Genomic DNA, 27,860 nt, shown 5'->3' on the forward strand with positions numbered 1-27,860 from the left:
TGGAAATTAAAATCTCTCATCACGACAGCCCTGTTATTACTGCACAGTTCCAGAATCTGTCTCTCTATCTGCTCCTCAATGTCTCTGTTACTGTTAGGTGGTCTATATATTAAAAAAGGCACCCAGTAGAGCTATCGACCCCTTTCTGTTCCTAACTTCCATCCACAGAGACTCAGTAGATAATCCCTCCATGACTTCCTCCTTTCCTACAGCCGTGACACTATCTCTGATTAGCAGTGCCACGCCCCCGCCTCTTTTGCCCCCCTCTCTGTCCTTTCTGGCCACAACATCACAGCTCCAAGTACTGATCCACACTCTAAGCTCATCCGCTTTGTTCATGATACTGCTTGCATTAAAATAGACACATTTCAAACCATCAGTCTGAGCGCAGCCCTTTTCTATCTTCTGCCTATCCTCCCTCTTACACTACCTACAAGTGAGCCAACTGCCCCTTCCTCCTTCTCTTCAGTTCGGTTCCCATACCCAGCAATTCTAATTTAAACTCTTCCCAATAGCCTTAGCAAGCCTCCCTGCTAGGATAATGGTCCCCCTCAGATTCAAGTGCAACCTGTCCTTTTTGTACAGGTCGTGCTTGCCCTAAAAGAGGTCGCAATAATCCAGTAACTTGAATCCCTGCCCCATGCTCCAATCCCTCAGCCACACATTTATCCTCCACCTCACTCTATTCCTATACTCAGTGTCACGTGGCACAGGCAATAATCCCAAAATGACTATTTTTGAGGTCCTGCTTCTCGGCTTCTTTCCTAACTCCCTGTAGTCCTCCTCCTTTTTCCTACCTAAGTCATTGGTACCAATGTGTACCACAACCTCTGGGTGTTCACCTTCCCACTTCAGGATATTATGGACGCAATCAGTAACATCACAGACCCTGGCACCTGGGAGGCAAACTACCATCTGTGTTTCTTTCCTGCGTCCACAGAATTGTTTGTCTAACCCCGTAACTATAGAGTCCCCTATCACTGCTGCCATACTCTTCCTTTTCCTATACTCCTGAGTCACAGGGCCAGACGCTGTGCCAGAGGCGCGGCCACTGTTGCTTCCCCCAGATAGGTCACCCCCCCCAACAGTACTTATTGTTCAAGGGGACACCAATTGGGGTACTCTCTGACTCTTGCCCTTCCCTCTCCTGAATGTTAGCCACTTATCTGTCTCCTGAGGCCCCAGTGTGACTACTTGCCTATAGCTCCTCTTTATGGCCTCCTCACTTTCCCTGACCAGACAAAGGTCATGGAGCTGCATCTCCAGTTCCCTAACCTGGTCCCTAAGGAGCTGCAACTCGATCTACCTGCCGCAGATGTGGCCGTCCTCACAGACATACTTTCTATTTCTATTCTCCACAAGTAACTTACCTCACCTTGACCCATTATCGCCAAAGCCCTCCTACTCTGACTCCCTCTACTCTGTCACCTGCTCCTCTGATGCCCGCTGTAAGAAGCTGTCTTCTTTTTAAATTCTTCCCGCCAGTCTAACTCGCTGATGTCCACAAACCTGCGCAGTCGTGCCTCGATCCATTTATTCTTTAGAGCGTAGAAGATTGAGAGATTTGATAGAGGTATACAAAATTATGAGAGGTATAGAAAGGGTAAACGCAAGCAGGCTTTTCCACTGAGGTTGGTGGGACTACAACCAGAGATCAAGGCTTATGGGTAAAAAGTGACAAGTTTAAGGAGAATATGAGGGGCAACTTCTTCACTCAGAGGATTGAGTGAGTGTGGAATGAGTTGCCAGCACATGTGGTGCATGTGAGCTCGATTTCAATGTTTAAGAGAAATTTGGATAGGTACATGGGTGGTAAGGGTATGGAGGCCTGTGATCCCGGTGTAGGTCAATGGGAGTAAGCAGTATAAGTGGTTATGACATGGACTAGATGGGCTGAAGGGCCTGTTTCTGTTCTAGTCTTCTCTATGAAGATGGCATGATACTCTGTGCAGAATTAAATTTATTAAAATCTTGCGAAAGGGATTTTAACACTTCAGAAAGAATAGTTTATGGTTCCTTGGGAAACAACTGAGCAGGTTTTTAATGAGCTGGTACAGACACAATAATTTATAATGGTCCTGTTCTATGCTTTCTGATTGTTCCATTGGTTTTTCAGTGAATGTTACGGGGAACACGTTTGACACTTAAATGCTGCTCAGTGTCAAATGTCACTATCCTGTCTTTTCAGATATGCTTACTCTCCCTTGGTAGACGATGTTGAGGAGGAGGAGGAGGAAGAACAGTTGATCAGTGAGGCTTTTGGTGAGCTTGGTTAAACTAAGTAACAATACATAAAATTGTTTGCTTATTCAGTGAGCTTGTAGAATCCCAAAGCACTTCACAGAAAATGCAGTAACTGAAATGCAGTAATTTTAGCCATGTTAAAGCACTGTCAGAGGTCCCAAAGTCAGCACTAAGGTATGTTGCTCCTTTATATAATGGGTTAACTGCTGAGGGAGACTTATTTGGAAATACAATACAATAACAGGTCCTACTGGCCCAATGAGTCCAAGCTACCCAATTACACCCATGTGACCAATTAACCTACTAAGCTGTACTACTTTGGGACCGTGGGAAGAAACAGGAACGCCTGGAGGAAACCCACCTGGTCTTGAGGAAGAACATACAAGCTCCTTATAGACAGCGGTGGGAATTGAACCCTGATCAGTGGGTGCTGTAAAGTATTGCACTCACTGCTACACTACCATGGCACCCCAAAAGTAAAATTTACTACCACTCTTTATTAATTCTTGATTACTTAAAGTATACAGGCCTTTGATTAACTCGCGTAACTGTTGGTGACTTTACACTTAACTCAATTTCCTAGCTATTAAATAAAACTCAGTGACTTGGGCTCAGATATAACCCACCAAAGATCAAGTATCTGGGCTCATTCCAAAATATCCCAAGTTCAATCCTCCTGCGGTAGTCTCTGACAGTGTACTTGGTGTTTTTGCACCTACCATTCAAATTGTTGGGTCTGTATGAACCTCAATGAGTCAATCAGATATAGAGGAGTGTGAAATTGATTATTATGACATAGATCTCTTGGCCAAATCGTTCCATAGACGCTTCATGACTTTAAACATTTCCTAGTTAACTCTTACCACCATAGTAACATCTATAACCATATAACAATCACAGCATGGAAACAGGACATCTCGGCCCTCCTAGTCCGTGCCGAACTCTTAATCTCACCTAGTCCCACCTACCCGCACTCAGCCCATAACCCTCCACTCCTTTCCTGTCCATATACCTATCCAATTTTACCTTAAATGACACAACTGAACTGGCCTCTACTACTTCTACAGGAAGCTCATTCCACACAGCTATCACTCTCTGAGTAAAGAAATACCCTCTCGTGTTTCCCTTAAACTTTTGCCCCCTAACTCTCAAATCATGTCCTCTCGTTTGAATCTCCCCTACTCTCAATGGAAACAGCCTATTCACGTCAACTCTATCTATCCCTCTCAAAATTTTAAATACCTCGATCAAATCCCCCCTCAACCTTCTACGCTCCAATGAATAGAGACCTAACTTGTTCAACCTTTCTCTGTAACTTAAGTGCTGAAACCCAGGTAACATCCTAGTAAATCGTCTCTGCACTCTCTCTAATTTATTGATATCTTTCCTATAATTCGGTGACCAGAACTGTACACAATATTCCAAATTTGGCCTTACCAATGCCTTGTACAATTTTAACATTACATCCCAACTTCTGTACTCAATGCTCTGATTTATAAAGGCCAGCATTCCAAAAGCCTTCTTCACCACCCTATCTACATGAGACTCCACCTTCAGGGAACTATGCACTGTTATTCCTAGACCTCTCTGTTCCACTGCATTCCTCAATGCCCTACCATTTACCCTGTATGTTCTATTTGGATTATTCCTGCCAAAATGTAGAACCTCACACTTCTCAGCATTAAACTCCATCTGCCAACGTTCAGCCCATTCTTCTAACCGGCATAAATCTCCCTGCAAGCTTTGAAAACCCACCTCATTATCCACAACACTTCCTACCTTAGTATCATCAGCATACTTACTAATCCAATTTACCACCCCATCATCCAGATCATTTATGTATATTACAAACAACATTGGGCCCAAAACAGATCCCTAAGGCCACCGGCCTCCATCCCGATAAACAATTATCCACCACTACTCTCTGGCATCTCCCATCTAGCCACTGTTGAATCCATTTTATTACTCCAGCATTAATACCTAACGACTGAACCTTCTTAACTAACTAACTAACCTTCCATGTGGAAGTCTTCAGTCCAGTTGAGGCCTTGGATGCCGAGGAAGATGTTTTTCCTCTCTCTACAATTAGATAACTGCTGTCATATTTTCAATTTATTAGGTCAAAGATTTCAGTCCTGCGTGTCCAAGTGAAAATACCAAGACTCAAAGAGTGTTACTTCTCATCTTTCTTTTTTATTTCATGAAGGTCGAGTTTTAGTCTGTCCTGCGTAATTTAATTGACTCCAGTGGCTTCTCAAATTGTTCCTAATTCATAATTCTGTGATTAATCAGTCAATTCTGGAGATTACTTTTCCAGTTACTCGTTCGTAACCCGGGGACTGCCTGTATAACGCTATTTCTCTCTGTCTCTTTCTCTCCAGGCTCTCTGTGCTCTCTTAATAATAATCTAAAATCCCTGTTTATTACTGAACCTAAAGGCGAGGAATCTGATTTTCCTCACAGTATCTTTATTTGAAGTTTGGTTGCCATTACTGTTAGTTCGTTGTTGACTTCTTGTGTAGCCTGTGTTAAGGTAACTGTTCTAAGCGGTTTATACTTCTGGCCCTGCAAGATCACTTGACACTGCTGAGTTGTCATGGTTCCTGTATTAACACTGGTCACATTATTAGAAAGGAATAATAGCTAGTGGTTACCAGAGCTGGTATTTATTCCTCAACCATAGTTACCTGGTACTTCATTCAGTTTGCTATCTATAATACCTTCTCACTGCTAACTGACTGCCAGGTATTTTTTTAATATTGCAATGATATTACACTTTTGAAGTCTTATTGTGAAAGTGGAAGACCACGAATGTTATTTCCATGAAACAATTACTGTACTAAAATGGCCTTGCCGTTAACATTGTTAACTAATAATATTACGTTATATACTTGGAATTGTTGGTCAATTATTACTGGAGGACTATTCGAACCAGGAAGCTTTATTTAAAAAAAATGACATTCACTGCTGAGAGAATTAAATTACATTGATAGTACATGTGCAATACACTCAGTGGCCAGGTTATTAGGTATAGGAGTGGATCCCAGTGTGCTCTTCTACTACTGTAGTCCATCCACTTCAAGGTTTGACGTGTTGTGTGTTCAGAGGTGCCCTTCTGCACACCACTGTTTTAACGCGTGGTTATCAGAGTTACTGGCATCTTCCTGTCAGCTTGAACCAGTCTGGCCATTCTCCTCTAACCTCCCTCATTAATAAAGCATTTTGCCCGCAAAGCTGCCCTTCACTGAATTTTTTTTTGTTTTTCACACCATTCTCTGTTAGTTCTAGAGACTGTTGTGCATGAAAATCCCAGAAGATCAGCAGATTCTGAGACACTCAAACCAACAGTCATTCCACAGTCAAAGTCACTAAGATCACACTTCTCCCCGTCTGATATTTGGTCTGAACAACAACTGAACATCTTGACCATGCCTGCATGCTTTCATGCATTGAGTTACTACCACGTGATTGGCTGATTAAGTATTTGCATTAATGAGCAGGTGTACCTAATAAAGTGGCCACTGAATATATGTCTCGAATTTTCTTTTAATCACTGTCTTCTGCAGAGGGAATGAAGATAAGAACAGTGAAATCAGAGTCTAATGGTACAGTCAAATCCAACAGAATGGTGAGTGAGCACTTGTTCATCTTTAATGATTATCATGCATGTTGTTACTGCTATTCACAGTAAAACTCTGAAGCCCGCTTTCCAGTTATTCAGGAACCCGTGTGAACTCTCCAGGTGATGTTGCCACACTCCCATTCTGGGATTCCAGATCCCAGGCTTCCCTGATTTAACTAACCAGGTCCCATTTTCTGTATTCTCTTTAAACCTCTGCATCACTGGCAAATACCATGTAAAGTTATAATACTGCGTAACAACTTTACAAGAAGTGAATTTTAAAATGTCTAGTTATATAAATAGCAATAGCATCCAGTAAATGCAAAGCTGTGCTCAACTCGCACTACTAAAGTCCTGAAGTCAGGTCAGGTCAAGTCAAGTTTATTGTCATTTAAATATGTACATGTCCATAAATATGTAATCATAATGTACAGTATATAGAAATGAGACAATGGTTCTCCAAACCAGGGTGTAAAACAGTAGTACACATAACACATATAATGCACAATAACTTATGATGGTAAGGATAAAATCTACAGATGGATCACACATAAATAACAAACTAAAGTGCATAAATTAAATATTACAAGATATGGAAGAGATTAACCAGTGACACTGAATGCAATGTGGCAGGGAGTTCAGAAGCCTAATGGCCTGGGGGGAGAAAGCTGTTCCCATCCTGACACTTCTTGTCTTTATGCATTGGAGTCTGCTGCCTGATGGTAGAAAGTCAGAGGATGCTGGATGGATGGGTAGGATCCATAATAATACTAAGGGTCCTACATACCCAGCGCTTCTGATAAATGTTGTTGGATGGATGACCTCTATGATACTCTCAGCTGTTCTCACCTGCCTTTGTATGGACTTCTGGTCCAATGCTTAGCGGCTCCCTTACCTTGGAGATGCAACTTGTCACATGCCTGATTACTGTGTTTAGTTTTTTTTTGTCTTGGGTTCCAACCAAGTGTTTTCAGTAGAATGACTGATAAAATTAACTTCGGCTCTAAATGCTGTTTGACTTGTATCTTGGGAAGAAGGCACACTTTCCCCATTAAAATGAGCAGTCCCCTGTTTAATTCATTTGTTATCAATGGATCCGAATGAATTGGAGAGATCTACAGTCTATTAGATAAACAAACGCCCAGTATCACAAGGGCACTCAGTGTTTTAATTAGACTAGACAAAATGATGTTGAGCAACCTGAATTTATAACTAAATGAGCAGACCTTGTGTTCTACGTGGACAGTATAGCAAGAAAGTATTTTCTGTTACATTAGAAATTGCACATCTTTTAGCAATTAACAGGCTGATATTTTTGATTCAGTGTAAGCTTCTGAAATATCTTCCCATCTTTGCAATGACCCATCACAAAGTAATCACTTCAAGGTATCTGTTGACGTTTTCATAATTCGCAGAAATGTTTTTCAGCCTCCTTGGTTTAGACCGTCATCATGGTTAAGGATGATTTGCTGCTATTCCATTTCTGAGATGGTCAGTGTAGGACTCGTCTGCTCTGCCACAGGTGTGGCAGGAGGTAGTTGGGTAGGGTAGCAGGGTGGTTTGGGAGGATAGATTTCTGTGCACCCCAACAAATGAACTTGAGGTTCTTTAGTGTTCCATTAAATACCATTAAATTGCTTCCTGTCCTGGAAACCCCTTGCCTTTATTCAGGTCAAAATTTTGCATCTGTTCCAAAGGTATTGTGTCAGGTATGCAAAGAACGTCTCCTGCCTGTTGGAGCCAACTAAGTGTATTTATGTCACATCAAATGTATTGCCACGTTCACAAGTACGGTTAGGTACGAGTACAATGAAAAACTTTCAACAGCATCACACACTTGCAAGTACAGACAACACAGATATAAACTACCCACTACAATGAAGGGATAGTGGGAAAGGCTGAGGGTAAACAAGACATTAGTAAAAATAGAAGACATGGTCAAAGACACGTCTATAGTTTTACATTGCTGAGGTATACCGTTGGGGTTGTGTAGGTCGGTTCAATAATCTATTGGATTTAAGAAACTTGTTTCTGATCCTGATGGTGTGAAACTTCAGGCTTCTGACAGTAGCAGTGAGACGAGGACATGTCCTGGATAGTGACGACATGCTGCCTTCTTGAGGCTACACCTGACTACAGAGCTGAGGAGGGCCATGCCTGTGATAAACTGGGCTGTGTCCAGCACATTCTGCAGCCTCAAAATTAAGGATGCTGAGATTGTACTGATTACTGACATAGGTTCACTTATTCTGCCAATGGATATGGAAGCAAACATTTCCCGGTTTATCCCTGAGCAGTCCTACCATCATTCCATTCATCCTCCTGTTCTTCACAAGTGTGTAGACTGCCTTAAAGCTGGTTTTGGCAAAATCAAAGTGTCACATTTGTTTGGGTCAGGAGTTCATTCAGTGTGTCTACAAAGCTCTGCGATGGATTTCCAGTGTAAATGTCTTCACAATGTATTATTTTGATGAGACAATTTGTGTCGTAACAAGCCTGGCCATTTTCTAACCACAAGTTCACAATTGTTCCAGCTAGTAAAAAAAGTACAAACCCCATTTCCAGAAAAGTTGGGATATTTTCCAAAATGCAATAAAAACAAAAATCTGTGATATGTTAATTCACGTGAACCTTTGTTTAACTGACAAAAGTACAAAGAAAAGATTTTCAATAGTTTTACTGACCAACTTAATTGTATTTTGTAAATATACACAAATTTAGAATTTGATGGCTGCAACACACTCAACAAAAGTTGGGACAGAGGCATGTTTACCATTGTGTTACATCACCTTTCCTTGTAATAACACTTTTTAATCGTTTTGGAACTGAGGATACTAATTGTAGTAGATTTGCAATTGGAAATTTTGTCCATTCTTGCTTGATATAAGACTTCAGCTGCTCAACAGTCCGTGGTCTCCGTTGTCTGATTCTCCTCTTCATGATGCGCCATACATTTTCAGTAGGAGATAGATCTGGACTGGCAGCAGGCCAGTCAAGCACACGCACTCTGTGTCTACAAAGCCATGCTGTTGTAGCCCGTGCAGAATGTGGTCTGGCATTGTCCTGCTGAAATAAGCATGGACGTCCCGGGAAGAGACGTCACCTTGATGGCAACCTATGTCTCTCTAAAATCCTAATATACGCCTCAGAGTCAATGCAACCTTCACATACATGCAACTCACCCATGCCGTGGGCACTGATGCACCCCCCCATACCATCACAGATGCTGGCTTTTGCACCTTTCGCTGATAACAATCAGGATGGTTGTTTTCATTTTTGGCACGGAGAACTCGACGCCCATTTTTTCCAAAAACTAGCTGAAATGTGGACTCATCTGACCACGGCACACGGTTCCACAGTCTTTCGGTCCATCTGAGATGAGCTCAGGCCCAGAGAACTCGCCGGCGTTTCTGCATAGAGTTGATGTATGGCTTCCTCCTTGCGTAATACAGTTTCAAGTTGCATTTCTGGATGCAGCGACGGACTGTGTTAAGTGACAATGGTTTTCCGAAGTACTCCCGAGCCCAGGTGGCTATAATTGTCACAGTAGCATGACAGTTTCTTAGGCAGTGCCGCCTGAGGGCTCGAAGATCACGCGCATTCAACAGTGGTTTCCGACCTTGCCCTTTACGCACTGAGATGTCTCTGAATTCTCTGAATCTTTTCACAATATTATGTACTGTAGATGTTGAAAGACCTAAATTCTCTGCAATCTTGCGTTGGGCAATGTTCCTTTTGAACTGACTAACAATTCTCTCACGAATTTTGGCACAAAGGGGTGAGCCACAACCCATCCTTGCTTGCAAAGACTGAGCCTTTGATGGACAACAACACACACAAAATGCTGGTGGAACACGATGCTGCCTGGCCTGCTGTGTTCCACCAGCATTTTGTGTGTGATGTTGTTTGAATTTCCAGCATCTGCAGATTTCCTCGTGTTTGCCTTTGATGGACGCTACTTTTATACCCAGTCATGATACCTCACCTGCTACCAATTAGCCTGCTTAATGTGGAGTCTTCCAAACCAGTGCACTTATTCTGTGCACTTTTCAATCTTATTTTAGCTCTGTCCCAACTTTTGTTGAGTGTGTTGCAGCCATTAAATTCTAAATATGTGTATATTTACAAAATACAATTAAGTTGGTCAGTAAAACTATTGAAGATCTTTTCTTTGTACTTTTGTCAGTTAAATAAGGGTTCATGTGAATTAACATATCACAGATTTTTGTTTTTATTGCATTTTGGAAAATATCCCAACTTTTCTGGAAATGGGGTTTGTACAATGAAACCAAAGGTGTTGGAAAAATTGAATGTTTTGGCTGATTTTTGAATAACTGTAAAACTGTAAAACCATAGCACAACAACATAGCACAGTAATTCAAAATTAAAGGAAAGATCTCAAGCAAAAGTAAAACTGAACTGTCATTTTTTTCTCAATGATATCGTCATAGAAGGCAGAACTAATCACACAAGACCAGACTTCTTGAATGCTCAATACCAGTAGTGATTTCTCACTGAGATTTACAGCCTTCCCTTAACATGGATAAAATTTACAGTTAAGAAATTATCTGCATACTTGAAGCCTATTTTACTTTTAATTCAAATAAAGTTGTAATTGTTGACTATTGATTACTGAAATGTGCTGTAATATAAATGCTTGTTGTTCTACAGGATGAAGACCTCAAATGGGTTGAAGAAAATATCCCATCCTCACTAACTGATGTGTAAGTTGTTCATAATTAAAGTATCAGCATCCTCCTTTGGAGCATATTCCCATTTTAATAATCATAATTTGAGGGCTTGCAGGTGTCAGAACTCTCGATTCTGGAGCAGATGGTAACTTCAAAATCCACTCCAGATAACCTCAGCTTTTCGGGGCTGATGTGCCAGTGCAGTAAAATTGTACTGTTAAAGGGGACTGGTGTAGATCAAGTCAAGTCAAGTCAAGTCTCTTTTATTGTCATTTCGACCATAAATGCTGGTACAGTGCATAGTAAAAATGAGACAACGTTTTTCAGGACCATGGTGTTACATGACACAGTACAAAAACTAGACTGAACTACATAAAAAACAACACAGAGAAAACTACACTAGACTACAGGCCTACACAGGATTGCGTAAAGGGCATAAAACAGTGCAGGCATTACAATAAATAATAAACAGGACAATAGGGCAAGGTGTCAGTCCAGGCTTCGGGTATTGAGGAGTCTGATAGCTTGGGGGAAGAAACTGTTACATAGTCTGGTTGTGAGAGCCCAAATGCATCGGAGCCTTTTCCCAGACGGCAGGAGGGAGAAGAGATTGTATGAGGGATGCATGGAGTCCTTCATAATGCTGTTTCCTTTGCGGATGCAACTATCCAATAAAACTTAGAACAAAGGAGTTGAGGTAGATATTTAATCCTCTAGCAACATCTGCAGCACAGTCTAACCAATCACTTATGTGATAGCAAGTGGGAATTTATTGCACATTTCCTGCGTCCTATAAACTGATTATAAGGCCCTGTGGAATGTCACAATGACTTTATACATAAGTGTTTTTTAAGCCAGGTAACTAGCAATAGAGCTCAATGTGTAGAGATACAGTGTAAGATGATATGAAGCTAAAGAATTTCACTAATGCAGTTCAGTCGAAAACTCCTCTATCAATATCAAAAATCAGTAGCAATGCAAAATGTTGTATTAAGCTAACAACCCTGACTAGTAAAACAAAAACTGTTATAGAAATAGCAATGAAGAATCCTTCTACATCTGAGTGCAATGATATTCCTGAGTCGAGTCTCCACCCAGGACTTGCCTGGCCGACGGTAGTGAAAACCAAGAGGAAGCTCCTGGCATGATGAAGGAAACCCTGAACACATCAGAGATGGAGGACCTTCATTGCTGCCCTAAACACCGATGGTGTAATGAACAGTAAATAAGTTGGGGAAGGGGAAGTTGAGGGAGCACACCCACTAGTTTTCAAGGGATCAGCAGTAAAAAGAGTGAACAGTTTCAAGTTCCTGGACATCAACATCTCTGAAGATCTGTCCCGGGCCCATCATATTGATGCATTTGCAATGAAGGCACGATAGAGGTGCTATTTCATTAAGAATTTGAAGAAATTTGGTATGTCACAAAAGACTGGCAGATTTCTACAGGTATACTGAAGAGTGCATTCTAATAGGTAGTATCACCGTCAGGAATGGAGGGGCCACTGCACAGGATTGGAAAAAGCTGCAGAAGGTTGAAAACTCAGCCAGCTCCATCATGGGCACTAGCCTCCCCAGCACTTATCTTCAAAAGACAGTATCCATCATTAAGGACCTACACCACCCAGTACATGCTCTCATTATCGAGGAGGTGGTACAGGAGCCTGAAGTCACACAGTATTTTAGGAACAGCTTGAACACTATCTTATTTTTTTTCACTTATTTATTTTTTTAAATATATATTTCTCATTGTAATTTATAGTTTTTATGTATTGCATTATACTACTGGCATAAAACAACAAATTTCATGACAGTGATATTAAACCTTATTCTGAGATGATACAGTTTTGGTGTGTGTGTGTGTATTCAGAAGAAGCTGAAAGTTGTAAAAGTTTACGGCAGTGCTTTTGGAAATGATCGTACAGTGCTTTACTTATGGAATAATGTATTGTTTAACCAAACAGCTTTTCCTTGTTTGATATGCAAGAGATTAATCTTCATTTACAAATTCATTTTCTTTTCCAGTACACTACCAACCCTATTGGATTCAGATGAGGTAATATAATTACACTTTATAGCTGGTCTTGTAGGCTGTTACAGTATCTGTCCACAGTTGGGTTTTGTCCAGTGACTTTGTGCCAGGTTGAATATGTTTGGAAAAGGCACCATGCATCTAGTCAGTCCTGCAAGCAGAAAGGGCTAAAGCTCTTTACTGTGTTCTAAATTAGTGGCCTTAACCAAGTCCGAGTGATGACAAAATGGCGCTCACTGGATAGTGAGGGGATACTTTGAACATAGAACACTACAACAGCATGGGAACAGTCCCTTCATTTCACAATGTTAAACTAAAGCATACCAGCACATGGTCCATGTCCCTCTGTACTCTATATATGGATACACACATGTTCCATATCTTTCCATTCTCTACATTTTGATATACACGCAGTCCATGTCTCTCCCTTCTCTGTGAATTTGTATGCATGCGGTCTGTGCCTCTCCATTCTCTGCACGATCGTACGCACACGGTCCGTGCCTCTCCATTCTCTGCACAATCGTACGCACGCGGTCCGTGCCTCTCCATTCTCTGCACAATCGTACGCACGCGGTCCATGTCTCTGCATTCTCTGCACATTCACACGCCTATGTAAGTATCTCTTAAGCTCTGCTATGGTATCTACAGTCATTGAATTTATTTGCACTGAAACCTTTATTTACAATATGCCATAAATAAATCTGCATAACATTATCAAACAGGAAAATCTGTAGATGCTGAAAATTCGAATAACACACACAAAATGCTGGAGCAACTCAGCAGGTCAGGCAGCATCTAGGAAAAGAGTACAGTCGATGTTTCGGGCTGAAACCCTTCAGCAGGACTCCCAAAACATTGACTGTACTCTTCCTAGATGCTGCCTGGCTTGCTGAGTTCCTCCAGCATTTTGTGTGAGTTGCTTGCTTAATTTTCTCTCTTTATTGTCTATCAATTCAATTCAATTTATTGTCTTAACAAGTCATCAACATCACTTCCATATCCTGTTTTTACAATGTATCTGTGAAGCATTTGTGGAGACTTATACAGGGCCCAGACCTCGTTGGGTCGTAATAGGATTAATGTTGGATTATAGCGCTCAGTCATTTTCGTATTAAATGGTGGGGCAAATTTGAGGTTCCTGCTGAATTTCTGTTCTACTTATTGTGTACTTGGGTTTGCAGTTAAGTACACTACTAAAGCTGTCAAATCTTTCTTTTGTGTGGGAAATGACTGTACAGTTGGAAGATTTAAGCACTGCTTTAATTAATCCCTTGGGTGTGGTGGGTGGTTGATGTTTCACAAAACAAAAGAAAAAGTTAGAGATGTAGAAGATACCAACACTGTTCCCTCATCTAGCAAAGTCACAAATTTGATCTTGAACTGTTCATATTTTTCTTGTCAAATGCTCCTTGGGTTAGTGGGTTAATTTAGTTAGTGGGTAATTCAAAGCAATTTGGTTAATTTGGCTCAAAATCAATTTATCACACAGAACTTTCAATGAGAGCTGCCTGGCCTGCTGAGTGCACAATTTTTGTTTGTATTTCACAGCATTTACAGTTTTATTGTACTTAATTTGAAAGTTATTCTTTTTCTGTCTTGTTTCAGGAAATAATGACGACCAAGTTTGAAATCTCCAAAATGGAATAACTGCTTGAAGCACACTTACAGGCAACCTGATACTTAGCAATATGAAAACATTAATGGAGTTGATCTACGATTTGGACGTTTTTTTTATAAAATCCAGATAAAAAGGAAGGAATGTGCAAAACATTCGCTGTGAGGTGACTTTTTGCAATTTTTTTTAAAATTTCGAATACTTCACCCAGTCACACTATTGAATGTTTTTTTTAAACTTACATTTTCCCCCTCGAGTTGTAAGGTGGTCTGAATTCTATGAGGTGCCACGAGCAGAGTGGAAAGGAGAAGGGGTTTATTTTTGTTGGGAATGGACAAGATTCAATGTCAAACTAAGCAAATTAGTCGTGTTGACATTTCAGCAACATTTAGGTGATACAAAATCAATCATACTTACAAAGAAGGGTTGTTAGGCTGAATATTTGTAACATGACACTCACATGTCTGCCTGTATGAAAATAACTTATACAATTTAAAATATATATTAATAAGAAGAAAGGCAGCCATTTTCATCTGCAAACTGCCAAAAACAAGAGGTATCTTTCTTATTTAACCCCACATAAAAAAAGCAGATTCAATTAGGAATCAAATCGAATCAAACCAAAAGCTGAGATTAATTGACTAGTTTTCCCCTCAATTTAGGTTATACTTTGTGGCTTTAATACAGCTCTGCTGCACCTTTGGCTTCAAGGTTTATGCCGTCCTTGTAAAATAGCCCATCATCAAGTTTATTGTGAACAATGGTGGAGCAGATGATGAGATGTACTGTAGATTGTAAGGTAGTTATTGCTCATCCTCAGACCACATTGAGGGTCTGTAGTGCCTCAAGCTTCCCGTAATTCAATTCTTCACATTTTGAAGTTTTCCCCAAACGGGTTTGAGGTGGACAGCTAATACATATTCAGCAAGCACCCCATGTAATATTTAAGATTGTGCTGTTGGGCTTAACTGCACAGTACAGTTTGTAGTTTATTTGCTCCCATTACTACAAGCACTCCTGGACATTTAAGGGAAAGCATTATAGATATGAAGTTCTTTCTCAGCCTGCTCTAGAAATCAGAGTGTGGGTTGCTTTGGTGCTTTGATTTTCCAACCCAGCTCTGAGTTGAGAAGGGTGACAATTCACAGGGATTCTGACTGCAGATCTCTGTTGTCAAATCCAGGAACAGGCCTGCTGCGTTGACCATGGATTCTATAGTTGAATAGCTGGCCACGCACTACTAAATTAGGACATTGAAATAAGCCTCAAATAGTCCATTTGAATCATTCTCTTTTAGTTTTTAAATTGAGGTTCAATACAACAAAGGTTTTGATATGCTTGCCAAAGTTACTCACTGCTTTGTTTAAAACAAACTTTAAATTATTTTAGAAGGCTTTTTATATTACTCAAGAGTTTGAGGAACTGTATAGTTGTCAATAAGCAGTTCTGATTAGAATTGGTTCAAATCCTGATGCTTTGAACTTTGACTTGTAAACGTGTCCCTTATAGGGATCTGTAGTTTAGCTTGGTTAATTGATGTAGGGTTAGGGTTCCTTCCAAACAGCCTGTGTAGTTTGTCCCTGATAAGATTTGTCAAGATGTTTGTTGTTTAGCTAGATGCTGTGGGCACTTGTCAATAGAGTGATGGTACAACTCTCACATATCTATTTGTACCAGCTTGAAGGTTTCTTCTGCTTGAGTTTTGAGTTCTAAAACCTGATCTTCGTCAAGATTGGACTGAGATTGGTACAACCATTATGAAAGTTGACGTAGTTCTCCAGTTATTACCGTGATCCTAATTTTACAACTCTCTTTGTATATACAGATTCCCAGATATTTACATTAAGATATGTGGTACATTCTTAAATATCTTTGATTCTTCTTTGTTGCGATTTTAAAAGTATATATGTACTACATCTGTGAATATCATTAAATCATATTTGGTAAAAAAAAAATTAAAGAATCTGCAAATATTTGGCATTGATATGGGAGCAAATCACTTATCACTGATAGTTTAATTATTTCTGTTACATGCAGTCATCTCTATAAAGATTTTATCTTCATCTCATTCTCTGTGTGTGCTGTTCAGGTTTGTGAATAATGGCAGCTTTGGTTTCATGATGTTTTTTGTAAGCCATTCTGCTTTCTCTTCACCCAGTATCACTCTAGCTAGGGACTGTAACCAAGCTGCTGACTTACTTGCTGTCCAATTTAAAATAATTCAGCAAGGTGAGTGTTACCATCTGAACTGCTGGGTAAAATGCTTGAGCATTTTTAGATGTCCCTTTTGATTCGTACTACACTGTGCTCATTTGCTAAACAATATCACGACAGATCCCTGCTCCGTTAAGCCAATTTGAACTATAGTATTTTCAGTGATACAGCTAGTTGAGCAACCACCAGCAGTCTGGGTGTAATGGTTGTCCAGGGTGCTGTCTGTATAAAGTGTGCGCATTCGCCTTGTAATGTCGCAGTGCCCTTGAGGCTCTTTCATCTCCTTCCACCTTCCAAAAGTATGTCGGTTATGCATAGTTTTCTCCTCTATATCAAAGGGTGATGTGCTGACATTGGAGAGGGTCCAGAGGAGGTTTACGAGAATGATCCCAGGAATGAGGAACATTTGATCACTCTGGGCCTGAACTGACTGCAATTTAGAAGAATTGGGCGGTGTGGGGGGAACTCATTGAAATTTATCAAATATTGAAAGGCATGGATAGAGTGGACGTGGAGAGAATGTTTCAAATATTTGGAGAGTTTAGGAATAGAAGGATGTCCCTTTAGAATAGAGGAGGAATCTCTTTACTTAAGAGGGTGGCGAATCTGTAGAATTGCCACAGGCATTTTTGACGGCCAAGTCATTGAGTATATTTAAAGTAGGGGTTGATAGGTTCTTGATTATCAGGGTGTCAAAGGTTACAGTAGAAGGGAGGAGAATGAGGTTGAGAGGGAAAATAAATCAGCCTGGAATGACTAATTCTGCTCCTATATCTTGTGGTCTTATGAGTTGGTAGATTAATTAGCTGCTGTAAACTACTCCTGTTGTGTAGGAGTTAGATGGTTTTTATGAGAATGTGGGAAGAATAAGAATGAGATTAATATAGGATTACTGTAAATAGGGTGCCAGTACAGGTTCAGTAGGCTGAATGGCATGTCTCCATGTTGTAGGTTTCTAGGACTTGATTGAGAGCAGAAATAATGAATAGGTCAGCACTGTACATTCTGCAAAGCCAGTTAGTTTTGGGATTTGATAGTGTGTTGATTTTGATTCCTTCCTTCAGGTAAGGAAAATTCTTTTCATTGCTGATATTTTCAACATACAGACCTTAAAACCTCAATGGTTCCATTTGAGCATCTGACTTAAAATATTTTAAAATATTGCTGCAGATTTTGTTTTATTACAAAATGAACTCCTTTAAGCGTAGCTTGTTATTAATATTACTGCACCCTACACTGCTTAGGTTTGTCTGCTAGAGTATGGGGCTTCAAACTAGTTTTGTTTGTGTTGAGCCAGAGCTGGGGTTTATAGAATATAGAATAGTACAGCACATTATAGGCCCTTCGGCCCACAATGTTGTGCTGACCCTCAAACCCTGCCTCACATATAACCCACCACCTTAAATTCCTCCATATACCTATCTAGTAGTCTCTTAAACTTCACTAGTGTGTCTGCCTCCACCACTGACTCAGGCAGTGCATTCCACGCACCAACCACTCTGAGTGAAAAACCTTCCTCTAATATCCCCCTTGAACTTCCGTCCCCTTAACTTAAAGCCATGTCCTCTTGTACTGAGCAGTGTTGCCCTGGGGAAGAGGTGCTGGCTGTCCACTCTGTCTATTCCTCTTAATATCTTGTACACCTCTATCATGTCTACTCTCTAAACCAGAACTGGACACAGTACTCCAAGTGTGGCCTAACCAGAGTTTAATAGAGCTGCATCATTACATCGCGTCTCTTAAACTCTATTCCTCGACTTATGAAAGCTAACACCCCATAAGCTTTCTTAACTACCCTATCTACCTGTGAGGCAACTTTCAGGGATCTGTGGACATGTACCCCCAGATCCCTCTGCTCCCCCACACTACCAAGTATCCTGCCATTTACTTTGTATTCTGCCATGGAGTTTGTCCTTCCAAAGTGTACCACCTCACACTTCTCCGGGTTGAATTCCATCTGCCACTGCTCAGCCCACTTCTGTATCCTATCAATATCTCTCTGCAAACTTCGACAATCCTCTACACTATCTACAACACCACCAATCTTTGTGGCGTCTGCAAACTTGCCAACCCATCCTTCTACCCCCACATCCAGGTCGTTAATAAAAATCACGAAAAGTAAAGGTCCCAGAACAGATCCTTGTGGGACACCACTAGTCACAACCCTCCAATCTGAATGTACTCCCTCCACCACAACCCTCTGCCTTCTGCAGGCAAGCCAATTCTGAATCCACCTGGCCAAACTTCCCTGGATCCCATGCCTTCTGACTTTCTGAATAAGCCTACCATGTGGAACCTTGTCAAATGCCTTACTAAAATCCATGTAGATCACATCCACTGCATGGTCACATCTATATGCCTGGTCACCTCCTCAAAGAACTCTATCAGGCTTGTTAGACACAATCTGCCCTTCACAAAGCCATGCTGACTGTCCCTGATCAGACCATGATTCTCTAAATGCCCATAGATCCTATCTCTAAGAATCTTTTCCAACAGCTTTCCCACCACAGACGTAAGGCTCACTGGCCTATAATTACCTATCCCTACTACCTTCTTTGAACAAGGGGACAACATTCGCCTCCCTCCAATCCTCCGGTACCATTCCTGTGGACACCGAGGAAATGAAGATCCTAGCCAGAGGTTCAGCAATCTCTTCCCTCGCCTCGTGGAGCAGCCTGGGGAATATTCCGTCAGGCCCCGGGGACTTATCCGTCCTAATGTATTTTAACAACTCCAACACCTCCTCTCCCTTAATATCAACATGCTCCAGAACATCAACCTCACTCATATTGTCCTCACCGTCATCAAGTTCCCTCTCAGTGGTGAATACCGAAGAGAAGTATTCATTGAGGACCTCGCTCACTTCCACAGCCTCCAGGCACATCTTCCCACTTTTATCTCTAATCGGTCCTATCTTTACTCCTGTCATCCTTTTGTTCTTCACATAATTGAAGAATGCCTTGGGGTTTTCCTTTACCCTACTTGCCAAGGCCTTCTCATGCCCCCTCTTGATCTTCTCAGCCCCTTCTTAAGCTCCTTTCTTGCTGCTTTATATTCCTCAATAGACCCATCTGATCCTTGCTTCTTAAACTTCATGTATGCTGCCTTCTTCCACCTGACTAGATTTTCCACTTCTCTTGTCACCCATGGTTCCTTCATCTGACCATTCTTTATCTTCCTCACCGGGACAAATTTATCCCCAACATCCTGCAAAAGATCCTTAAACATCGACCACATGTCCATAGTATATTTCCCTGCAAAAACATCATCCCAATTCACACCCGCAAGTTCCAGCCTTATAGCCTCATAATTTGCTCTTCCCCAATTAAAAATTTTCCTGTCCTCTCTGATTTTATCCTTTTCCGTGATAATGCTAAAGGCCAGGGAGCGGTGATCGCTGTCCCCCAGATGCTCACGCACTGACAGATCTGTGACCTGACCTGTTTCGTTACCTAATACTAGATCTAGTATGGCATTCCCCCAGTCGGCCTGTAAACATACTGTGACAGGAGTCCATCCTGGACACACTTAACAAACTCTGCACCATCTAAACCCTTGGAACTAAACAAGTGCCAATCAATATTAGGGAAGTTAAAGTCACCCATGATAACAACCCTGTTATTTTGGCACCTTTCCAAAATCTGCCTCCCAATCTGCTCCCCGGTATCTCTGTGGCTACCAGGGGGCCTATAGAATACTCCCAATAGAGTAACTGCTCCCTTCCTGTTCCTGACTTCCACCCGTACTGACTCAAAAGAGGATCCTGCTACATTATCCACCCTTTCTGCAGCTGTAATAGTATCCCTGACTAGTAATGCCACCTCTCCTCCCCTTTTCCCCCCTCTCTATCCCTTTTAAAGCACTGAAATCCAGGAATATTGAGATTCCATTCCTGCCCTGGTGCCAGCCAAGTCTCCGTAATGGCCACTACATCATAATTCCATGTATGTATCCAAGCTCTCAGTTCATCACCTTTGTTCCTGATGCTTCTTGCATTGAAGTACACGCACTTTAGCCCTTCTACCTTATTACCTTTACACCCTTTATTCTGCTTCTCTTTCCTTAAAGCCTCTCTATTTATTGGATCTGGCTTTACTCCATGCACTTCTTTCACTGCTCTATCGCTCCGGGTCCCATCCCCCTTGCAAATTAGTTTAAACACTCCCAAACCATGCTAGCAAACCTACCAGCAAGAATATACCCCCTCGAGTTCAGGTGCAACCCAACCAATCTGTACAGGTCCCACCTTCCCCAGAAGAGATCCCAATGATCCAAAAATCTAAAACCCTGCGCCCTGCTCCAGCTTCTCAGCCACGCATTCAACTGCCATCTCCTCCAATTCTTACCATCACTATCACGTAGCACTGGCAGCAATCCTGAGAATGCCACCCTTGAGGTCCTGTTCTTCATCCTTCTGCCTAGTTCCCGAAACTCACACTTCAGGACCTCATCCCTCTTCCTGCCTATGTCGTTGGTCCCAACATGTATCACAACTTCTGGTTGCTTTCCCTCTCGTACCAGGATGTCATGCACCAGGTCAGAGACATCCCAGACCCTGGCACCCGGGAGGCAACAAACCATGTGGGTGTCCTTCTCACATCCACAAAATCTCCTATCTGCTCCCCTGACTATAGAGTCTCCAATGACGACAGCTCTCCTCTTCTCCATCCCATCCTTCTGCACCACAGGGTCAGACTCAGTGCCAGAGGCCCTGCCACCGTGGCTCACACCTGGTCGGTCATACTCGCCAACAGCATCCAGGATGGTAAACTTATTATTCAGGGGAATGGCTACAGAGGTGCTCTGCACTACCTGTCTACTCTCCTTCGCTTTCCCCCCTCGGACTGTCACCCAACGACCTGCTTCCGGCAGCCTAGGTGTGACTACCTCCCTGTAGCTCTCATCTATGACTGCCTCATTCTCCCTTATGAGTCAAAGGTCATCCAGCTGCTGCTCCAGATTCCTCACACGGTCTTCCATATCACCCAGCTACAAGCACTTCTGGCAGATGTGACTCTGCGGGAGAGGGGAGTTCCCCCAAGACTGCCACATCTCACAGGAGAGGCACATCACCGTCTCAGGAGGCATTGCAAAGACTAACTGGGAACAAGCTCATCCTCCGCCTCTTCTCGTCGAAGCCTCTCAAGTCAAAGCCACAAATCTTCACTGGCCACTTTCCACAGGCCGCTTTATTTGTTTGAGCTTTTCAAACTGCTTGGTCGCCTGACCTCGATTGCCCAATCAGCTGCTTTCTGCTGAGTCTGAGCTATTCAAATCTTGATTGTCTAATCAACGGCTTTCTGCTGAGCTATTCAAATCTTGATTGACTTGATTGCACAGTCCAAACTGCACAGTCCAATATTTAAATAAATCTAGATAGTTAGCACTCTTAACTACCGTGCCGGAACAGAGAGCTGTTAGATCATTTGTCATTTGTAACAAGCTCTGTGAAGTTTGCAGGAAGCATTAATTGACACTATTTATTGGGTGGCATGGTACCATGGTGGTTGGTGTAATGCTTTACAGCACCAGTGACCTGAGTTCATTTCCCACCACTGTCTGTAAAGAGTTTGTACGTTCTCCCAGTGACCACATGGCTTTCCTCCCACAGTCCACAGATGTGCCGGTTAGTCACATGGGTGTAATTGAACAGCTGGCCCAGAAAGGCCTAATACTGTGCTGTGTCTAAATATAAAAACTTTTTTTTTTAATTGCTGTTATAAATTCCTGTGTATTTTAAACTCCTATGGTTCTTTTATTCAAAGTTTATGTGTTTGGTTAGTTAATTGCACTAAATGTTACCTGTCAGTATTCTGTTGTCTTGTCCACCTCAATCATTTCCATTGAATTGACAATGCAGGTTGATGATGATTTGGGGTTGTCACTAACAGTAAGTTAGTGTATTACTGGTAAAAATGCAGTGTAGAAAAGTGTGATGCTAAGCTTTAGAGGAACTTTGGGGTGTCTTGAGAGCTACAGGACCAGCTCAGGCAACTTGGCCAACACGGATGAGTCTGTTTTAGTGCTGCATAATTAGAGATGGAACAGGAGTGGAATCGAACATTCCGGCAAAATCCGGACATGTGTCACATTTCTGTGCAGGTATGCTTTATTTTTTTATCAACAGGGAATGTGTGTGTGTTTATTTTCTGTACTACCTTTGGGAGAAGAATATTTGTTTTTCCTGGGAAGGGAGCCAGGTTTCCACAAACATGAGATTCTGTAGATGCTGGAGTGACGCTTCCTAAATACTGGAGGAACTCAGCAGGTCAGGAAGCATCTGTGGAAATGAATAAACAATCGACATGTTGGGTCCTAATGAAGGGTCTCGACCTGAAATTTCGATTATTTATTCATTTCCTTAGATGCAGCCTGACTTGCTGAGTTCCTCCAGCATTTTGTGTGTGTTGCTCCAGGCATCCACAAATAACAGTAGAAAGTGAATATTAGTCATCATGGAGAAAGGAGACGTTATTTGTTGAAGTGAGGTGGGAGCAAGGGAAAGAGCGTATAGAACAATCCTTGTATCAATAGGACTGGCACCCTCTTGGTCTACCACACACTTGGTTTCATGTTTACACACTACTGTGCAGTCATATCTGAACTGAGGGGAGGTGTTCTTTCCTCTTGTGTAAGAGAGCCATAGATGCTAATATCATTTGCATGGCCTGTACTTGCTGTGTTTGTGGTTAAGGGAGTTTTATTTTCAACCGTTAAAGAGAAAACAAGTTATGAATAGAGGGAGCACTAAACGGACATAAAGTGCCTCTGTGTCTGGTTATTGTTGGATGGGCCAGCTTGTAAATCCATGTTTAGAACTGGCTCTGAAAGTTTTCCAAAGGCGATATTTCAGGATGTTGAGGCTGAAGATTTAATAAAAAATATTTGTGCTGGTAGTGCAATTTCTGATGTTCATTTACCCAGCTCCATAACAACATTCACAAAATAAGGAAACTTCTGTTCATCTGCATCCGTCCCCTCAGCCCCACTCTAAAGAACTGTCGCCTTCAGCCCCACTCCAAAGAAGTGCAAGACAGATATATTCCAAATAATAAGAAATTTTCGAATGGAAGATGGACACTATCGTGGCTGACAAGTGAAGTCAGAGCCAAAGTAAGTGCAAAGGAGAGGGCACACAAGGAGGCCAAAACTAGTGGGAAGATGGAAGATTGGGAAGCTGGTAAAAACTTGCAGAATGAAACTAAGAAGGTCATTAGGAAGGAAAAGATGAATTATGAAAGGAAGCTGGTGACTACTATCAAAGAAGATACTAAAAAAGCTTTTTAAAGTACATAAAGGGTAAAAAAAAGTTGAGCATAGCTATAGGACAAATAGAAAATGACGCTGGAGATATTCTAATCAGAGATGGCAGAGGAAGTGAATGTGTATTTTGCATCAGTCTTCACAGTGGAAAACATCTGCAGAGTGTCAGGGGAGTGAAGTTTGTGCAGTGAAAATTACAACTGAGAAGGTGCTCAGGAAGCTTAATGGTCTGCAGATGGATACATCTCCTGGACCTGATGGAATGCACCAACAGGTTCTGAAGGAAGTAGCTGGAGAGATTGTGGAGGCATTAACGATGATCTTTCAAGAATCGATAGATTCTGGCATTGTACCAGATGACGGGAAAATTGGAAATGTTACTCCGCTATTTAAGAAGGGTGGGAGGCAGCAGAAAGGAAACTATAGATCTGTTAGCCTGACATTAGTGGTTGGGAAGTTGTTGGAATTGATTGTTAAGGATGAGATTACGGAGAAGCTGGAGGCACATGACAAGATAGGCCAAAGCCAGCATGGTTTCCTAAAAGGAAAATCCTGCCTGACCTATTGTAATTTTTTGAGAAAATTACAAGCAGAGTAGACAAAGGAGATGCAGTAGATGTGGTGTACTTGGATTTTCAGAGGTGCTTTGACAAGGTGCCGCACATGAGGCTGCTTAGCAAGATAAGAGCCCATGGAATTACAGGTGAGTTACTAGCACAGGTGGAGCAGGAAACAGAGAGTGGGAATAAAGGGATCCTATTCTGGCTGCCTGCCGGTTACCAGTTCCACAAGGGTCGGTGTTGGGATTGCTGCTTTTTACAATGTATGTCAATGATTTGGACTATGGGATTAATGGAATTGTGGCTAAATTTGCCGATGATACAAAGATGGAGGAGTGAGTAGTGTTGAGGAAGCAGCCTGCAGAGAGACTTAGGTAGTTTAGGGGAATGGGCAAAGAAGTGGCAAATGAAATACAATGTTGGAAAATGTATAGTCATGCACTTTGGTGGAAGGAATAGAAGGGCAGACTATTATTTAGATGAGAGAATTCAAAGAGCAAAGATGTAAAGGGACTTGGGATACCCTAAAGGTTAACCTCCAGGTTGAGTCAGTGGTGAAGAAGCCAAATGCAATGTTGGCATTCATTTCTAGAGGTATAGAATATAAGAGCAGGGATGTGATATTGAGGCTCTATAAAGCACTCCTGAGACCACACTTGGAGTACTGTATTGTGTGCAGTTTTAGGCTCCTTATTTAGAAAGCATATACTGACACTGGAGAAGGGTTCAGAGAAGATTCACGAGAATGATTCCAGGAGTGAAAGGGTTACCGTATGAGGAATGTCTGGCAGCTCTTGGGCTGTATTCCCTGGAGCTCAGGCGAATAAGGGGAGATCTCAAGAAACATTCTGTATGTTAAAAGGCTCCACAAATTAGATATGGCAAAGTTATTTCCCATGGTAGGGGAATCCAGGACAAGAGGGCATGACTTCAGGATTGAAGAATGTCCATTTAGAACAGATTAGGAGAAATTACTTTAGTCAGAGGGTGGTAAATCTGCGGAATTTGTAGCCACTAGCGGCCGTGGAAACCAAGTCATTGGGTGCATTTAAGGCAGAGATAGATAGGTTCTTGATTAGCCAGGAAATCAAAGGGTATGGGGAGAAGGCAGGGGAGTGGGGATGACTGGAAGAATTGGATCAGCCCATGATTGAATGGTGGATCAGACTCGGTGGGCTGAATGGCCTACTTCTGTTCCTATGGTCTAACTGCCACTGATAGATTTTTTTTTCATTTTTCACACCATTCTCTGTAAACTCTGGAGGTTATTGTTTCTGAAAATCCAAAGACAGTTTCTGAGATCATCAAACTACCCCATCTGGCACCAACAATCATTCCACGGTCAAAGTCACTTAGATCACATTTCCTCCCCATTCTGACGTTTGACTTGAACAACAATTGAACCCCTTCATGCCTGCATGTTTTTATTCATTGAGTTGCTGGCACATGATTGGCTGATTAGATATTTGCATTAACGAGCAGGGATACATATTTAAGTGGCCGCTGTGTCAGGAAACTATCAAGTTCTGCTATAAATATACCCGCAGACTTGGCCTCCACCACCATCTGTGGCAGAGCATTCCACAGATTGCTACTATCTGGCTAAAAAAAAAAATCCTCCTTACCTCTGTTCTAAAAGGTTGCCCCTCAATTTCAAGGCTGTCCATCTAGTTCTGGATACCCGCAACATAGGAAGCATCCTCTCTATATCCACCTTATTTAGTCCTTTCAACACTCAGTAGGTTTCAATGACTCTTTCCATCCATCCACCCCCCCCCCCAACATTCTTCTAAATTCCAGAGAGTATGGGCCCAAAGTTGCCAAATGCTCCTCGACTGTTAACCCCTTCATTCCTGGAATCATCCTCATGAACCTCCTCTAGGCTCTCTCCAATGACAACACATCCTTTCTGAGATATGGGGCCCAAAACTGATGACAATACTCTTAAGTGTGGCCTGACTAGTGTCTTATAAAGCCTCAACATTATTTCCTTGTTTTTATATTCTATTCCCCTTGAAATAAATGCCAACATTGCATTTGCCTTCTTTTCCACAGACTTGACCTGTAAGTTAACCTTTTGGGAGTCTTGCACAAGGACTCCCCAGTCTCTCTGCCTCTCTTCACCTCTGATGTTTGAATTTTCTCCCCATTTAGATAATAGGCTGCACTATTGTTCCTTTTACCAAAATGTATTATCATACATTTCCCAACATTGTATTCCATCTACTACTGTTTTGCCCATTCTTCCAATTTGTCTAAGTCCTGTTGCAATTGCATTGCTTCCTCAGCACTACCTACCCCTCCACCTATCTTCATATCATCTGCAAGCTTTGCCACAAAGCCATCAATTCCATTATCCAAATCATCGACAAACAATGTGAAAAGTAGCGGTCCCAATACATCATGTCCCTGAGGAACACCACTAGTCACTGGCAGCCAACCAGAAAAGGCTCCCTTTATTCCCACTCACTACCTCCTGGCTGTTAGCCATTCCTCTATCCATGCCAATACCTTTTTTGTACCCCGAAACCTCATACTTAATAATAGACTCCAACATTTCCTCAGTCACTGAGGTTAGGCTAACTGGCCTATAATTTCCCTTCTTTTGCCTTCCTCCCTTCTAAAAGAGTGGAGTGACATTTGCAATCTTCCAGTCATCCGAGACATGTCAGAATCAAGTGATTCTTGAAAGATCATTACCAATGCATCCATTCAGCAACTCTCAGTACTCTGGGATGTAGTCCATCTGTTCCAGTTGACTTATCCACCCTAAAACCACAAACAAGAGAAAATCTGCAGATTCTGGAAATCTGAGCAACACACACGGAATGCTGGTGGAACTCAGCAGGTCAGGCAGCATCTGTGGGGGAAAAAAAGTACAGTCCACATTTCAAAAGTGCCATAGCCGTAGAACACTACAGCACTGAAACAGGCCCTTTGGGCCATCTAGTCAATGCTGAATCATTAATCTGCCATGTCCCATCAAACTGCACCTGGTCCATAGCCCTCCCATCCATCCATGTACCTACCCAAATCCTGTGAAATGTTGAAATGGAACCCACATCTACCATTTGTGCTGACAGCTCCTTCCACACTCCCACCACCCTCTGAGTTATCTTCCTTTTGTGTTGAGAAGTTTGTTAAAAGAGAGGTGAACCAGTTCTAAGGGCCGGCATGGTCTCTGGAGATAGATAGGGCCATGGTGCCTTCATCATGCACAGTGCATGGTTACCGTTTAATTCTCCCCACTTTCCAATCAACCTCGTGATTCTAACGTTCACTTACACCGCGGATAGAGTGCTCAGCGGCCAATTAACCTACCGACCCGCTTGATTTTGGGATGTGGGAGGAAACCAGAGCACCCGGCAGAAATCTATTCTGTCTCAGTGAGAACTTCACACTGACGGCACCGGAGGTCAGGTTGCTGGAGCTGGTAAGCAACAGTGCTAACCGCCGCGTTTTCAGAGTTTGTGTTCAAAGGACATGAAAAGATGAGTAACGAACAACAGAGATTTTATTCTAAGGAGTAAACCACGGGAATATGCTTTCCTCAAATTGTAATGGTGTTCCGAAATCGGATGGGTTGTTATTTAGAATAATGGAAATATCTTGGGTCATGG

The 27,860-nt window shown here is 41.9% G+C and overlaps 1 protein-coding gene across 2 annotated transcripts in view; it reads left to right on the top strand.

Moving 5' to 3' along the window:
* LOC140716564 (transmembrane protein 87A) overlaps positions 1-15,564 on the top strand; it is a 63,802-nt gene extending 48,238 nt beyond the window's left edge. For both annotated transcript variants that reach the window (XM_073029392.1, XM_073029393.1), the window contains exons 17-21: positions 2,189-2,262; positions 5,811-5,872; positions 10,538-10,590; positions 12,582-12,612; positions 14,194-15,564. In XM_073029392.1, coding sequence (XP_072885493.1) covers positions 2,189-2,262; positions 5,811-5,872; positions 10,538-10,590; positions 12,582-12,612; positions 14,194-14,235 — 262 coding nt within the window. In that variant the 3' untranslated portion in view covers positions 14,236-15,564. The remainder of the gene's footprint in view (positions 1-2,188; positions 2,263-5,810; positions 5,873-10,537; positions 10,591-12,581; positions 12,613-14,193) is intronic.
* The last annotated feature ends 12,296 nt before the right edge of the window (positions 15,565-27,860 follow it).

The sequence above is a fragment of the Hemitrygon akajei genome, chromosome 25 (genome assembly GCF_048418815.1).
Source record: "Hemitrygon akajei chromosome 25, sHemAka1.3, whole genome shotgun sequence".
Classification (NCBI taxonomy): domain Eukaryota; kingdom Metazoa; phylum Chordata; class Chondrichthyes; order Myliobatiformes; family Dasyatidae; genus Hemitrygon; species Hemitrygon akajei.